This window comes from Chinchilla lanigera, unplaced genomic scaffold, assembly GCF_000276665.1.
Source record: "Chinchilla lanigera isolate Chin_1 unplaced genomic scaffold, ChiLan1.0 scaffold00005, whole genome shotgun sequence".
NCBI classification, from domain to species: domain Eukaryota; kingdom Metazoa; phylum Chordata; class Mammalia; order Rodentia; family Chinchillidae; genus Chinchilla; species Chinchilla lanigera.
Window position 1 is genome coordinate 19,218,270 of NW_004955406.1, and position 16,047 is coordinate 19,234,316.

The window sequence follows — 16,047 nt, forward strand, 5'->3', positions numbered from 1 at the left end:
CCAGGTTGGGCAGCTTAGCAAGTGTAGTGAAACTTTAAAATAAACTAGGGGCTGGGGATGTAGCTCAGTGGGGAGGCCCTGGCTTTCTGGCTTCTATCCCTAGTACTGCCAAAAACAACACCCCACCCCCCGCAAATCTATATCTATATCTATATCTATATCTATATCTATATCTATATCTATCTATATAAAATACTGATTGTTCTGTAAAGTGTCTTATGTAGAAACTTTTAAATGAATCTGTGAAAGTTTTCACTTCTGAAATATGATATATATAGTGATCTTGGCTTTGAAACCATTGCTGTTACAGCTTTTTTGTCCATTTGTGAAAATGAGATAAATTTCTCAAGGATTTTCAGAAGAAGAAAAACTAAAGAACTGGAACCTAGCAGTGGAGTAATAATACTCTTCAGAGCTTTCCATGAAAGGAGTTGACATTGGTGACTTGTTGGTCATAGAAACAGCCTCAGTGAAAATTTCTTTTCCCTACCTGAATCATGAGCTTTATACAGTATTTCCCTCTTTATTCACTGATGATACATTCCAGAACCTCCAGAAGATGTCTAAATCTGCAAATGGAATGGAATACTATTTATACTTTAATTTTCCCTATATATACTTATTATAAAGTTGAATTTACACATTTAGACACAGTAAAAGATTAACAACAGTAATTTACCATAGATTTAGCAACTTTACCATACAATTTTTTCCTTATTAAGTCAGCAGCTTTCACCTTTTCACTTAATTCGAAGCACTTTATAGCTTTTCTTTGGCATGTCCAAATTGCAGCATCATCATTTTTGAGCTTTGGGGCTGTTACTGTTCATGTAAACAGAAGCTGTATGATACAACAGTCACAACTGAGCTCTTAGCTAAGACAGCTACTGAATGACTAATGGGCAACTAATGAGTGAGTGAGTACATGCAGTGAGGATGTGCTGAACAAAGGGCTGACCCACTCTGGACTCAATGGAGCTAGATGGTGGAAGATTCATCCTGCTCAGAATGATGCACAACTTAAACTTTTGAATTGTCAATTGCTGAAATTTTTCATTTAATGTTACCAGACAGCAATTGACCTTTAGTAACTGAAACCACAGAAAACGAAACAGAAAGGGAGATTACTGATCTTTCACTGGGATAGGATTAGTAGGTAGGTAGAAATCATAATAATTGCTGTAAATGTTTCTGCTTTTCAGATGATATCTCTGTAAAAGAGAAACCTGCTGAAAAAAATAAAGAGAAAAAAGTGGTGAAGCCAGTACGAAAAGTCCAAAGGGTAACACAGTTATCAAGTCCAGAATGCAAAACAAGTTAGTTTTCAATATTGTGTTCATTCTAAAGTTACATACTAATGAAATGGAATTTATATAGATGAGAATATTTGTTACCAGATGTTCTCATTGCTTGTCATATATAAAAATATAGTACATTATATATATCATCATTATGTGTGTATTGTATTGAGGCATAATTGATGTAGAATAAACTGTACATATTTGGAATATGTCATTGGATGTATACCTCCATGGAACCATGTGTTCATCATTTATTCTACATACTGAATACATCTGTCACTCTCAGTTTTTTCTATCATTTTTAATAGAAATTAACCAGCTTAAAATACTTTTATGTGCTTTTATATAAAATTCATGTATATTTTATATAAAGGAGATTTTCATTGAGTCTTTTCCTTTTATATGACTGTCATTGAGTCCTTTGAGAACAAATGTGGCACATCAAATTGTGGCAGTCCTTGCTAGTAGTGATCAGGTTGGACAGAGAATAGATCAAGCTACAATAAGAATTTTATAGTTCCTTAGTGATTAACATTGCAGCCTTGATTTAGATCAGCTGGATATCTAATTGCTTTATTCCTTTGGCAAACAAGTAAGCCTTAGTGTGCCTTAGTTTCCCCATATGTAAAATGGGAAAGCAGAGGTATTTATTTTGTAGGGTTGTTATGAGAACTAAAAGCACTCAATATAGTAGCTGGCACATGATATGCACTCAAATGTTAGTTATGATACCAAAAATCATACTGTTTATTTCTAGCTATCCTGAATGTTTATTTAGTATGTCATTTTCATATTGAAAAATAAAGTTTAGAACTTACCATGTTGAGTTTGGAGGCATTTAAAATTTTTTTTATTGATACATATTTTCAATACATAGTGATTACAATTGTCAGGGGGAATTTGTATATGTGTATAACACATTGTAATTCTTTTTACTTCCCTTTATCCTCCTCCATCTCTTGGTCCCCTTCCCTTTTGCAAAAGATCTATTTCCTTTAAATTATTTACACTTCGGGTCTCTCATAGGAGAGAGACCATGCCATATATAAACTTGTGTGTTTATTTCACTTAACATTACAGTCACAAGGTACATCCATTTTCCTATAGATGACTCAAATTTATTTTTCTTTATGGCAGGATAGTACTCCACTGTGTGTACATACCACATTTTCTTTAATCATCCATTGATGGACGTATAGACCATTTGCAAAATATAGCTATTATGAATTGTGCTGCTAACACCTGTAACCCCAGCACTTTGGGAGGCTACAACAGGAGGATCCCCATGTTTGAGGCCAGCCTGGGCTACATAGTGAGTTCAAGACCAGCCTGAACTGCATAATGAGACCCTGTCTCAAACCTCTCCCCTAATCCCACTGTCTTGGTTACTTTTCTCTCATTGCTGAGACAAAATGCCTGATGTCCAAAATTAAGGAAGGAAAGATTTATTTTGCTCACAGTTTGTGGAGGTTTCAGTCCATACTTAACTGGCTCCAAGGCAGAGTGGCACATGGCAGAGGGCAACAGTTCATGGCTCAGGAAACAGCAAAGCAACAAGAGTGAAAGGGAGGAGGGGTGGCAGACAGCCTCTTTCCCTCTCTGACATTGTATGCAAACTATCCATCCCTGGGCAAGTGTAGCACTCACATCCATAATTCTAAATTGGACCATGAATCAATCATAAACTTTAGAAGCCCACCCCATGACTGCGTGAGAATTTGGAGGGACATGCAGACACAAACCATAACAGTTACATAGTGAGTCCAGGCCAGCCTGAGCTCCATAGTGAAACCTTGTCTCAGAAAGAAAAGAGACAGACAGACAGACACTGGTTTTGCATAAATAAAAGAATAACAAAATTTTATAGGAACACAAATAATCTCTGTTAATTAAATTTTTATATTTAAAATGAATATTTTCATGTGCTGTTATATAATAGTGTTGCCAAGGGCATGGTATGATATGAAGCACAAGGTGCACTATAACTTGGAGCACTAATGTTGGATCATATTTATCCATTTCTGTGGTAGGCTAATTCCCATGTGTGCACTGTGGATGACCTAGAAAGTGATGGTGAATCTTTTAGAGCTTTCAAAGATAAACAGCCTGCTGCAGCACATGTGCCATAGGCTCACCACCACTGACCTAGATAGTCATTTAATGTGCTGAAATTCTATTAGTAGTTTATCTAGTGAAAGGTTTCTTTCCCCAGTGACTGCATGAGACTTTCAGAAAGCTCGAATTTAGAAATAGCCACCCATCATATTCAGAAGTCAGCATTTATATATATGTGCTGCCGAAGCGAGCACAAGCATTTATAAATATGTATTCATGTTTATTTATTTTTGACTGAAAAATTTAAGTGGAAGGTAAAGAGAATTCTTATTTTTCTTAAGAACATAAACTATAACTAGATGGAGCAATAACTTAAAATGCTTTAAATATTTTGGGTTACTAACAAGTACAAAAACATTTAATTTCATTTACACATTTATTATTCACCTTTTAAAAATTGATGGTTTAATTAAAGCCATACTTCTAAACTTAAAACCCTTTTAAAGAAACTCTTAAGTGGAATGTCTTTTTATTATAAATGCAATAAAATAATGTCTCAGAGATTTTAAAAAATAGAAGAGATAAAATCACTATGTTGATACAGATTACTAATATTTTATGTATTTTCTTACAGTAACCTTTAAAATTGGATTAATATGACCATGATCGTTGTGTACCTAATCTTTCTTTTGAACGTGCAAAATACTGCTTTCTCTTTGCATCTTTTCAGAAAAATATTTTTGTTTTTCCTAGGGAGATTGCTATTTTTAATAACTGTATAATACTGTGGCTAGAAGAAAAATAGTAAATATTCACTATTTTATTAATATTTAGGTTACTTTTAATATAAAAGTTGGTGCAGTCAATGTCTACTTTTTTTTAATTTATAAATTTCTGCTGATTTTATTATTTGATGAAGAGGAATGAGCACTAGGGTTCCTGGCACATAATACTATAGTTTGTAAAAAAAATTATGTGCACTTTCATTTCAACAAGCAAAATGTAGTAGTTTTATTATAATTTTATCAGCATTGGCTGTTAATGTAAAAATTATTTTTAGCCAGGCATGATGACACACACCTGTAATCCCAGCACTCAGGAGGCTGAGGCAGGGGGATTGCTGCTACCTCAAGGCCAGCCTAGGCTACTTAGTGAGTTTAAGACTAGTCTGAACTGCATAGTGAGACCCTGTCTCAGTAAACAAACCAACAAACGAACAAACCTTAATTTTTGTTAGTTACATTAACTTATTAATTCATTTATTGATTACAGTACTGCGATTGTCTCTGGGGCCTGTTCAGTGAACTACATCTTCTGCTCTTTTTATTTTTATTTTGAGACAGGGTCAGGCTAAATTGCCTAAGCAGAATTTGAACTTACGATCCTCTTGCTTCAGCCTTCTAGAGTTCTAGAATTACAGGCATATAGCACCACTTTAGTTTTATGAAGGGCTACTTCATTGTCATTCCATTTCTCTTGCTACTTTGCATAAACACTTTACATGTCTTTTTATAGTTTTTATTTTGTAAATAGTCTTTTATGTCTTTTGTTGCTTTTAGGTTACTATCTACTTTGAGGTGATCATCTAATTTATTTTTCTTATAGTCTAAAACTAGTAAATGAGAATATTTTTTCTTCTCACAAATAATGCTGTATTTATTGAAACAGACTTATTGTTTGAACTTACATAATGAGAACAATTTAAAGTGTTGATGACTTTGCTTTTATAATATTGTTGTGTATAGAAAATTAATGTTATAGATCTATGAAATATGATGTGAAAGTCTCAGTTACACTATCCCCTTCAAAGGTGATCAACTGTTCACTGTGTTTCCTCAAAATATTTTTCCTGTGCTTAAAGTAATTCATTTGCTCAGCAAACATATATTTTATCATATTCTGTGTATTGTGCTGTGTACTTATAAACCAAACATTTTGTTTTCTTCTGTGCCAAATAACGTTGTAATCAGTGCACTGGTAGTTGAAGATTCAGGAATTATGATTTCATATTCAACTTTCAAAGCATTTATACTTATTTGAGAAATGTAGTTAAACAAAGATATAAACAGTTAACAGGTGTTTGTGTTTTAGAGATAAAAATACAATTATATTGTAAAGCTTTTGACCTTAGCAGAAGATAAGCATAAGATTAATTATAAGAATTAAATGGTTGAGTAGATACACTTCTTAGAGCTAAATTTTACATTTTAAATTCAACACAATATGTATATATTTTAGGCAGTACTCGTCTGATTAGTACATCTTCTTGGCGAGATGGACAAAAACTAGTAAAGAAGATCCTGGGACCTGCTCCCAGAGCGGAACAGAGGGAGCGAAGACCAGCATCAAGTGACAGAAGCAGGGGAGAGAGAATTGCTAGGTTTGGTGAGTGGCTGCTGTCAACTGTCCAAGGAAATAATGTACTCTTCAGCATGGTATAACTCAGAAAAGGAGATGTTCTGTGGGCTTAGCTAGGTCATCTCTGCATGTTGTTATAGTGTCTTTACTAAGAATTCTGTGTAAGATGAATCATATTAATTACATTTAGCTATGGTGAATATCAAAGCATTAATTTATTCAAACCATATTAGACTTAGGGACCTTAAGAGACTCATCTTTATTGTACCTGATCCCAGCATATACAAACAAACACAGAGAAACATACACAAGGTTGGATTTTTTTTTTTGGCAGGGAAAGAGGTGAGGAAAGAAACTCTGAAAAAGAAGAGATTTTGTTTCATCGTTATGTAGTCATTGGATGGCAAAATTTGACTGAACTCCTAGGTTTGACTCTCCTATCTATTGCTTCTTTTTGAAGGATCTTGAATGCTATTTGAAATAACCAGAAAAATTAGCATTTTATAAATGCTAATTTTGAGAACTGAAATATAAATGCCTACAGGCTAGCTTTCTTTTCCAGCAGCAAAATTTGCCTCATTTAATTTGAGTTCCTGGAATGGGTTCAGTAAGAAGTACAATCACAGCTATAATTTGTTAATAGAAGTCAATATATATTTTATATTTGTTCCTCTTCACTTTTATCTGTCTTGCAAACAAACTCATGTGCATTCTCATTTTAAAATTGTCATGTCAATAAATATTTATATAATAAAATTGTCATTTTTCTACATACTCCATTTAATTTGTTCTCTTGTTCTTTGGAGAGGTGTGGAGACTTGACATTTGTTTAACAAATATTTACTAAGTTCCCTCTGTGGAGAAGGCAGTGTCTAATTTCTAGGACTTCAGGGTGAGCAAAATAAAACCTCAAGTCACTTGGAGGAGGCATTCTAATAGAAGGTAACATGTATATCGTATGCCTCTCACTGAAATTTGCCCTTTTTCTCTGAAGTGAGGTAAAATACTATATACAAAGTAACTTTTTAAAAAAATACTTGAGCATTTGAGCCAGGCGTGATATGTGTGCCTGTAACGCCAACTATACTGACGGCTGAGATGTGAGGATTTTGAGTTCTAGCCAGCTTGGGCAATTTGGAGAAACCCTATCTCAGATGCAAAATATTTGAAGATTTGTTTTGTAGATGTTACTAAAACATGCATGTGATCATGTGAGGCCAATTGTAATCTTTTTTCTGTCACCAGGAATGTAAATTAAGCTTTCAGAAATTCTCTGATAGATTCATCTAAATGTGGTGCCATTTCATGTAATTCTGGAAAGAATTAATGTAGAATTTTTAGAAAGGTCAGTATTTTCAGTGCCTTTATTATTTGGATTGGCAAGTGATATCTGATCTTTGCAAAGCTTTTTAAAAGCATTTTTTAAAGATTCTTAAGTTGTTTTCCATTTCTTTGATACTAATCAAAATGTTTTTTACTTAAAAAGTTGCTGATTTTTTAAGAGGAAGAGAGAAATAGTAACATTAAATGTGCATATGAGAGAGAAATAGTAATGTTAAAATTCACATCAGCCATAAGATCTGTCTTTTTTTTCTGGAAATACTAAAAGATGCATTTAAAAAAGGTATAAGGAGGTATGGTTTTTGAGAGGATTTAAATTCTTTTAATTTAGAGAAGAATTTTCTTTGCTTTTAGAGCACTCTTTAGAAGCATTTAAGATAGTTGAATTTGAGTTTGAGATAAAATGAAATTATCTGATTATCTTAGTGCAATTAGGGACAAATACAGAATTTTATATATCACTAACAGTTCATACTTTGCAGGGGGTCATATTGGAAGAGCAGAATCTGATACCAGGTTGGATGATTCGCATAGACATTTTTCACGAACCTCAGAGCGTTCAAGAAGTAGAGCTCGGTCTGAAAATAATATAAAGAAATCAACTCCAACTCTTTCAGACAATAAGCAGGAGGAAAATACTGCCTTAAATAAGGACTTTCTACCTGTTGAAATTCGTGGCATTCTTGATGACCTACAGCTGGATGCTACAGCTCCAACCCCAAAGCAAGAAACTGGAGAGTTAGAGAATCAGAAGCCTTTAGCACCTGTACAAGCTCCTCGGAGTCACAGCCCAGTGAAAAGAAAACCTGACAGAATAACAGCTAATGAAGATCCCCCTATTATTTCCAAAAAGCGCCACTATGATACTGATGAGGTACGACAGTATATTGTTAGACAGCAGGAGGAGAGGAAGAGGAAGCAAAATGAAGAGAAGAAAGCTCAAAAGGAGGCTACTGAGCAGAAGAACAAACGATTACAAGAGCTTTACCGGAAACAGAAAGAAGCCTTTACTAAGGCAAAAAATGTACCTCCTTCAGATCCATCAGCTGCTAGGCGACTACAGGAAACTTACTCCAAATTGCTACTAGAAAAGACCTTGCTTGGAGAGCCAGCTCATCAACATGTTTCACAGGATGTACAGGTAACAGTAAGAGCAGAAACCAGAGGGGTGTGATACATGGCTAGGAACAGCTTATTTGTTATATTGTAGTATTTTAAAATCACACACTATTCCTAATACTCAGGCATATGCTCGGGTGATATTTGTAATGGTCATGGCTTTTTATGGAGTTTATTTCATATGAAGAGTAATATGAAAAATATGATAGAAAGTAAGAGCTGACCAACATTGCTACTAATCTCTTTTCCTCTTGTCATTGCTATAAGTTATATTCCTACCTAGTTTTCATTGTACCACTGAGGACATACTCAGTACATAATACATAATTAGATTATGGTAATAAAATACTTTTGTGATCTTTGCTGAAGTTAGGGAATATCCTAGTTTATCTTGCTGATGTTTAACAATTGAGTATGTACCATGTACCACATACTGTTTTAAAAGCTTTTACTTACACGCTTAAGCTTTAGTAAATCCTCACAACCTTGAGAAGGTAGGTCTTATATTATTTTTACTTAATCAGATGAAACAAATCTGATGTTTATAAAGGATATTTCTTCCTAATTATATGGTTAGAATAAAATGCCTTTTTGGGTTTTTGATGAGGTTTTGCTATTAATTACAATAATTGTTTAAATAAAAAACAATGACTTTTAACACAAACTGCATGTGAACTGGTTTTGAGGAGAAAAATCCCTCCCTTTCTGGTCTTTGTGAAGCTGAAGTGAACTTATTTTATGTGTTCTCTGAGTATCTTTGTGATAGCTCTCAGATAAATTTTTACCCTTCTCTTGTAGGCCAGATCAGGGTATCAGCCATCTGGAGAATCTGACAAGGAAAACAAAGTACAGGAACGTCCCCCAAGTGCATCTTCCAGTAGTGACATGTCTCTATCTGAACCTCCGCAACCTCTTGCCAGGTAAAAAGGAGAGAATGGAAGATGATTAAGGTTCTTTTTTTTTTTTTTAAATGAAATTTAGTATGGTGTTCTATGCTTGGTGAATTTTGTTCACTGATCATTGTGAATAAGAGTGCAGGGAGGTTTATTTAGAAATCAGTTAATATTTTATAATGGATACTTAACTATGGTGTACGGGCATATTTACTGTATGCCCAACTTTTTTATTCAAATTTTACCTCTCAGTTAATCTAATGTTAATGTCAGTGCCTTCTCTAGTTGGAAGCACTCATGCCTTCTATGAACCAAACACACAATAAAAGTTTGTTGGATAGAAAAGTCACAGTGAAAGATTACATGGTAATAACCATTTTGGGAAGAGAAAGGTTTTGAAACTCTTTGAAAATGTACAAATAGAAATCAAATCACTTTGCAGTTTGACGTTAATACATACGGCCCTTTTTCCCCTTACCCCAGAGGATAATACTACGGATGAAATAGCTAACATTTATTGTTTTTTAGTTTTCAGGCATCGATTATAAGTACTTTACATGTATTTATCTTGTTTAATCCTTGTAATACCTTGAGTCAGGTACTGTTATTATTCCTGTCTTAGAGAAGAACTAACTGAAGACTAGAATTTAATTAAGTTTCTCAAATGTCCAAATATTAGTAATGGAGATGGGTTTGAACCTAGGCAGTCTAACTGCAGAAGCCTTTTGTTTTTTAGTTTTTTTTTTACTTTAAAGAGAGTAGTAAATGAGAAACAAAGAAAAAATAGAACAGTAGCAGCATACCAGTATCATGAACATAAACAAATCAAAGCAAGAACATTTAAAGTGATACAGGGTTTCAAGACAAAATAATACGAATTAACAGTGGTTGTTACATTACGTATTGCTATCCTCAACTGTGTTGCTCAGATTACCAGATGTAAGAATGGAAGATTGATTAAACCATTAAAGAGAATAGCCTTTTGCTTTTAACTACTCTATATACTGCTTCCTAGTAAGTAAGTAGAATGTTTTCACATGATTTGTGTCAGGTTGTAAATATATTTCAGACTTCAAGTATAAACTTTAAATATCTTTTTGAATGTGAATACTTTGGGTAGGTGTACAGTCTGGTTCATTATTATTGTTGTATACATTCTGCTGGATTCATGACTTTAGTTTTTGCCTTTTTCTGAATTTGCCTCTACTACTAAACAAGTTACTCAGTATTAAAAACAAACCAAACACATGTGTATTATTAGAACTTACTACCCTGTACCAGTTTATCTTCTTCTCTTCTTTCTTTCAACACTCCTTCCTTCCATTTAAATTAAATTTTTTGATTTTTAAAACGAGCACATTGAAATTGTATCTATTTATGAGGTACCATCTAATGTTTCAATAAATGTTGCTTTTACTTTTTCACTACCTGTTTCTTTTCCCATTCCGGTTAAAAGTCTTATTGTATTTTCATGTTTAAAGTTATTTTATAATTTTTTTGCTGGGTATTAAACCCCAAAGCCTTACACATTCTAGGCAAACATTTTACCCCTGAGCTACATCTCTGCCCTTTCTGCTAAGTTGTCTAGGCTACTCTGGAACCTGCAATTTTCCTGGCCCAGTCTCTCAAGTAGCAAGAATTATAGGCATATTCCACCATGCATGGCTAAAATTATTTTACATTTAAAATTACAGCATTTCATTTGTTTATTCTTTATGTCCCATCATTTTGTGTTAGTTACTTAAAAAAACTCAGGTTGTATGTCTGATCTTGAAAACCTTAATAATACAGCTCAAAAGTCATTTTCCTTGGCTAGCATTATTATTTGCTGACTTATCTCTAACAAACTGAACTTTATAAATCTTTGTAAACTCTTAACATTATATTTTAGGTGTTTATTGGTCAGTCATACTTGATGGATCTTAAAATCTTAAAATAAGGATTGAATCTTAACTGGATTAACTATTTTCATTTTTGTCTTCCTCTGTTTTTCCACCAATATAGCATCTACCATAAAATTGACATTTTATATTTGAATTTAAAACTCTTGGATTTTTACTTATCAGTATCTTTTACAGTATACTCTCCTCTGTACTTCTATTATTGGTACTTTAGCTTAGGCCCCAGTAATCTCACACATTGCATTTATAGTAGTGCATGTGGCACAGAACCTATTTTATAGTCTTCCTTCATTCCATCCTTCTTAGCAATGCTTCAGTATAAAGACTATTATAATTTAATTTCCAACCGTATCTTGCTTGACATATGTATTAGTCACTTTCCTGTTTGGACAAAGTACCTGACATGTACAACTTAGAGAAAAGTCTTATTTTGCCCCTTGGTTTCAGAGATTTCAGTCCATGGTTGACCAACTCCAAGACAGACAGCATGGAATGACATGCAGAGGCTCAGTCCATGGTAGTCAGGAAGCAGAGAGAGCAAGGAAGAGACTGAGATAAAAGGAGGAGCCAAGAACAAGATCATACCGTTCTAGATCATGCCCCCAGCGACCTACCTCCTCCAACCAGGTCCCACTTCCTAACACCATATTCAGCTATGAACTCATCAGTGGGTTAAACTATTGATGGAGTTAATGCCCTTGGTACATGAGTCTTTGAGGGACACTTCATATTTAAACTTTACCAAATGTTTTCAATTCTTTATCACCTTGGTTACCTTCTTCCAAGATATTTTTTGAGCCTGATTTTGTAGACTTTTGCATTCATTTTTATTTAAAGTTGTAGCCTTTACAAATAATTTAGAATCATGTTGGTGTAGCCACACCTGACTTTCTGTCATCTGCAAATTTGCAAAGCATATCTTTGTGTCATCATCCAGAAACAAGGGACAAGAGTAAGGATAAAACTTTGTTACTCTTCTAAAGGTCTTCTTAATAGCCTTTAATCACCCTGTAGTATCCCTTAATATATAGGGAGTGTTTAGTGTGAAAACATAGGTGAATACGTAATGTTGGTTAAAATATCTTTATTATGTTTCTATATTGTATGGACATCTTGCCCTGAAATTGTGTATTTATAATTGGTACTCACAGTTTTACATTTAGTTGTTTGATGTTCACTAATTTTTATTAAAAGTTGGTTATAGTAATTTAATTATTTCTTTAATATGTAGAATGTTAAACAGTATTTAGCATTTAGTATTTGCTGACTAGAATAATGTATACCATGTCTATATTAGTATTTAGCGATCTGTTTATTATTTTTTGTGTGTGTGTTTTTGAGACAGGGTTTCAGTATGCAGTTCAGGCTGGCCTTGCTCTCACTTTATACAGCCCAGGCTGGCCTCAAACTTGCAGCCATCCTCCTGCCTAGCCTTCCGAGTACTGGGATTACAAACGTGTGCCACTGTGACTGGAAGTATTTAGCAATCTTAAGCATTTTTCCTTTACATAACATTACTTTTAAAGGGTAGGATAAAGACCGTGTTATAAAGAAATTTGTCCACAGAATTTTAAAAGGCTTAATGCTTTCTCTAATAGTTTTTTTTTTTTTTTTTTTTTGTTTTTTTTTTAGTGGAGTGTGTTTCTTAAAAAAAGCAGTTTGAGAAACTGTATGTGTAATGGAATCTCATTTTTTTGTGCAAACAATACTAACCAAAATACAATATGGTTAGTATTGGGAGGGTAGAAATTGAAATGAAATATTAATACTGGCTCTTTTTGATTGTTTAGCTATGAGTGATCTTGCTTTTATTTTATTTATTTATTTATTTTACCGTTTCTGCCTTCTTTCCACCTCAGTGTGTATGTATTACTCTTCTAATCAGAGAAAACCCAAAACTTAAAAAAAAAAAAAGTGGTGGTATGGGCTTTGGATGTTGCTCAGAGATAGAGTTCTTGTTATGTATAAGGTCCTCGGTTTGATACCAAGCACTGTTTTGTTTGTTTGTTTGATTTTAAAGAGAAAAAAACTAAAAATGATACAGAATTTCAAAACAAGATGTTAGGAAATTAATAATGGTTGTTATATTGCATAGTGTTATCTTCAAAGTAGTCTAAGCACTTTTTTAAAAAAGTGGTTTAATCACAAGTTGCTATGTTAATGAGTTTATTGTGACTTATTTTCAGAAGAGACTTGATGGAACCTACATGGATGCAGCCTGACAGACAGAGCCCACGAGCACACAGTTCTCAACCACAACCTCTTATTGGAGCAGCTGGAAATTTGCTTTCCCATCTCTTAAATCTAGAGCATGTAGGAATTTTGCATAAGGATTTTGAATCTATCTTACCACCCAGGAAGAATGATCATATGGCTTCAGGACCATTAGTTTTTACATCTCAACCATATCTGACCTCACCAGCTGCTCATCCAGATGCCTTGTTAAAACCTAATGCCAGCCAATATAAGAGTAAATTGGATCGTATTGAAGCCTTGAAAGCAACAGCTGCTTCTTTGTCCAACAGGATTGAATGTGAAGCTAAGAAATTAGCTGGAGCCAATATCAACTATGGATCAGTGTGGAACACTGAGTATGATGTGCAGCAAGCACCTCAAGAAGATGGACTTCGGACCAAGGGTATAAGTCCACCTGTGAAAGAGGAGACTGAAGATGTTTTCTCTGCTCGAATTCAAAAGATGCTGGGAACCTGTGTATCTCATGCAACTTTTAATGATGATCTTCCTGGTGTAGGCAACCTCAGTGAGTTTAAAAAGCTTCCTGAGATGCTAAGACCTCAGAGTGCAATATCAAGCTTTAGAATGAGATCTCCTGGTCCCAAACCAGGAGGGCTGCTGGCACAGTTATGTAAGAGGCACACGGACTCTTCTAACTCTGATATGCAAGCCTGCTCTCAAGAAAAAGCCAAAGTGTCTCTTTGTTCCAGCACAGACTCAGTCAGTGAAGGGCCTCTTCTTAGTGAGGGGAGTCTTTCTGAGGAAGAGGGAGGCCAGGAAGGACGGCCCCTTTTGAAAGTAGCAGAAATCTTAAAAGAAAAAGAATTTTGTGCTGGGGAAAGAAATACCTGTGAACCAATGAAGGAGTTTCAGAAGGAAGCTGAGAAATTCTTGCCACTTTTGGGGCACATAGGTGGTACACAAAGCAAAGGACCATGGGAAGAATTGGCAAAGGGAAGTCCACATAGTGTCATCAATATTTTTACTAAATCATATCAGTTATATGGAAAAGGTGAGAAAAATAAACTATGTTATCTTGAGATAAAATTATTTTGTAATTTCTTTGTAAGATCATGTACTTAGTATACATTTTTATTGCTCATTATAAGGATGAGATTTATAATCCATATTATTCATCTTCTAAATTATGTACACACTTCAACTGGAGTGTTAATGACTTAATTTTAAAATTTTTATTGTAATAAAACAATAGTTGACGGGTGGTAGTTTCTAGAAATTTTTTTATCTGCTTTAGAGAAATTCGTATATAATGTGCAGGCTTGGGCATATGTCACACAAACTAGGTTTTCTGTGGTCAGGGTTGTTTTCTTAAATACAAACTTAAGCATATGTATTAATACAATGACTTATGAATCTTTGGAATATAGTAGTCAAGAATTGAGAGGGGCAGTGTAGTAACATTTCTGAAATGGAAAAAACTTCGTTACTGTTTATCAAAACTAATTTTAATAGCAGTCAAACTTTGGCCAGTTACCTAGCTGTATAGTTAAATCCTAAGACAATACCTTCTCAAGTTCCCTTCTTATTCCTGCATTCCTACAGCACAATTTTCCTTTTTTGTGATAGACTGAATTCCTTCAAGTTCTTTTCTTTGTCCTTGCTGTTATTGATGGAATCTATCCAATTTATATGAAGGTAACCTTAGAATTTCCAGGTTGGGGATTTCCACACCATTTAACAAATTATTTGATAAATCAACTGGTTTCATCTGTTTGCTCCCTGGATATCACCACTGTTTTTCCTATAATTCGTATTTAGACACTTCATTAGTACTTTGTGTCTACGTTTATTCATCTCTTTTCTTTAGGCATTTATTTTGTTGATAGTAATTTGAATTTTTTTAAAAGTTCTTTTGATGAAAACAAAGTACTTAAATCAATACTTATTTTTAATAATAAAATTGAATTAAGTTCTACATTATAATATGATTTTATAGATATATTGCAATATTTAAAGAAGATGTGGCATGTATTGGGATTTGCTTTAAAATAATTGGTGGGGGTATAGGAGATGAGAGGAATAGGCAGTTTAAATGAAACTAGATTATTTACGTGTTGGTTATGGGTAGGTGCTGGATACATTGGTTCCATTATGCTGTTTTAGTTTTTTGCACGTTTAAATTTTTTCCTCATAAAAAATAAAAAATATATTGTTAGATTACACAGTAAATTTGAAGTTAAAAGCAAACTAAACTGCCCCCAAAGTCCATGTTATTCATCTCTCTGTTGCAGAATTCTTTGCTTATAATTTTTTGGATTTGCTTTTAACCATGCTTCAATTATTGCTTTTGACAGATATTGAAGACAGATTAGACAGAGGAACATCAGCATCACACCCTTTGAATGCCATCACAACCCCTCTAAGTAGTATTTCATATGAGGATGATTTTGTCTCCTCTCCAGGCAGTGGGACTTTGACAGAAAAACCATCAACTCTTGAAACTAAGTAAGTTATGAGTACATTTTTAAACTAGGAAAACATCAAAAATTTTACAGAGCTTTAAAGATTGATTATAGCAATTGTCATACCTAGTAATTATTGAACACTTAATGTATAAGACACTGAGAAGCCTGAGGGAATTTACCTGTATTAATTCATTTTTATAATAACCTGATGTGGAAAGTGTTTTTGTTATTATTTCTCTGTTTTAGAAAGGAAAGTGAAGCACAGCAGTTACTCGTACATAGTCATGAAGTGAATGAGACTTAAAGGAAATTTCCTCCTTAGATTTTATTATCATATGAATTAATCTACAATTACTCATATTAAATATATTTTTACATACCACAAAGTATAGTCTATATACAGTTAGTAGATGATCCT

The 16,047-nt window shown here is 33.8% G+C and overlaps 1 protein-coding gene across 5 annotated transcripts in view; it reads left to right on the forward strand.

Moving 5' to 3' along the window:
• Nucleotides 1-16,047, forward strand: part of Cep350 (centrosomal protein 350kDa) — a 150,475-nt gene that overhangs the window by 39,277 nt on the left and 95,151 nt on the right. For 4 of the 5 annotated variants that reach the window (XM_013521299.1, XM_013521305.1, XM_013521308.1 and 1 more), the window contains exons 8-13: nt 1,203-1,316; nt 5,595-5,741; nt 7,538-8,196; nt 8,973-9,094; nt 13,155-14,215; nt 15,519-15,669. In XM_013521299.1, the coding sequence (XP_013376753.1) occupies nt 1,203-1,316; nt 5,595-5,741; nt 7,538-8,196; nt 8,973-9,094; nt 13,155-14,215; nt 15,519-15,669 (2,254 nt within the window). The remainder of the gene's footprint in view (nt 1-1,202; nt 1,317-5,594; nt 5,742-7,537; nt 8,197-8,972; nt 9,095-13,154; nt 14,216-15,518; nt 15,670-16,047) is intronic. The other variant, XM_013521303.1, reaches the window with a different exon arrangement.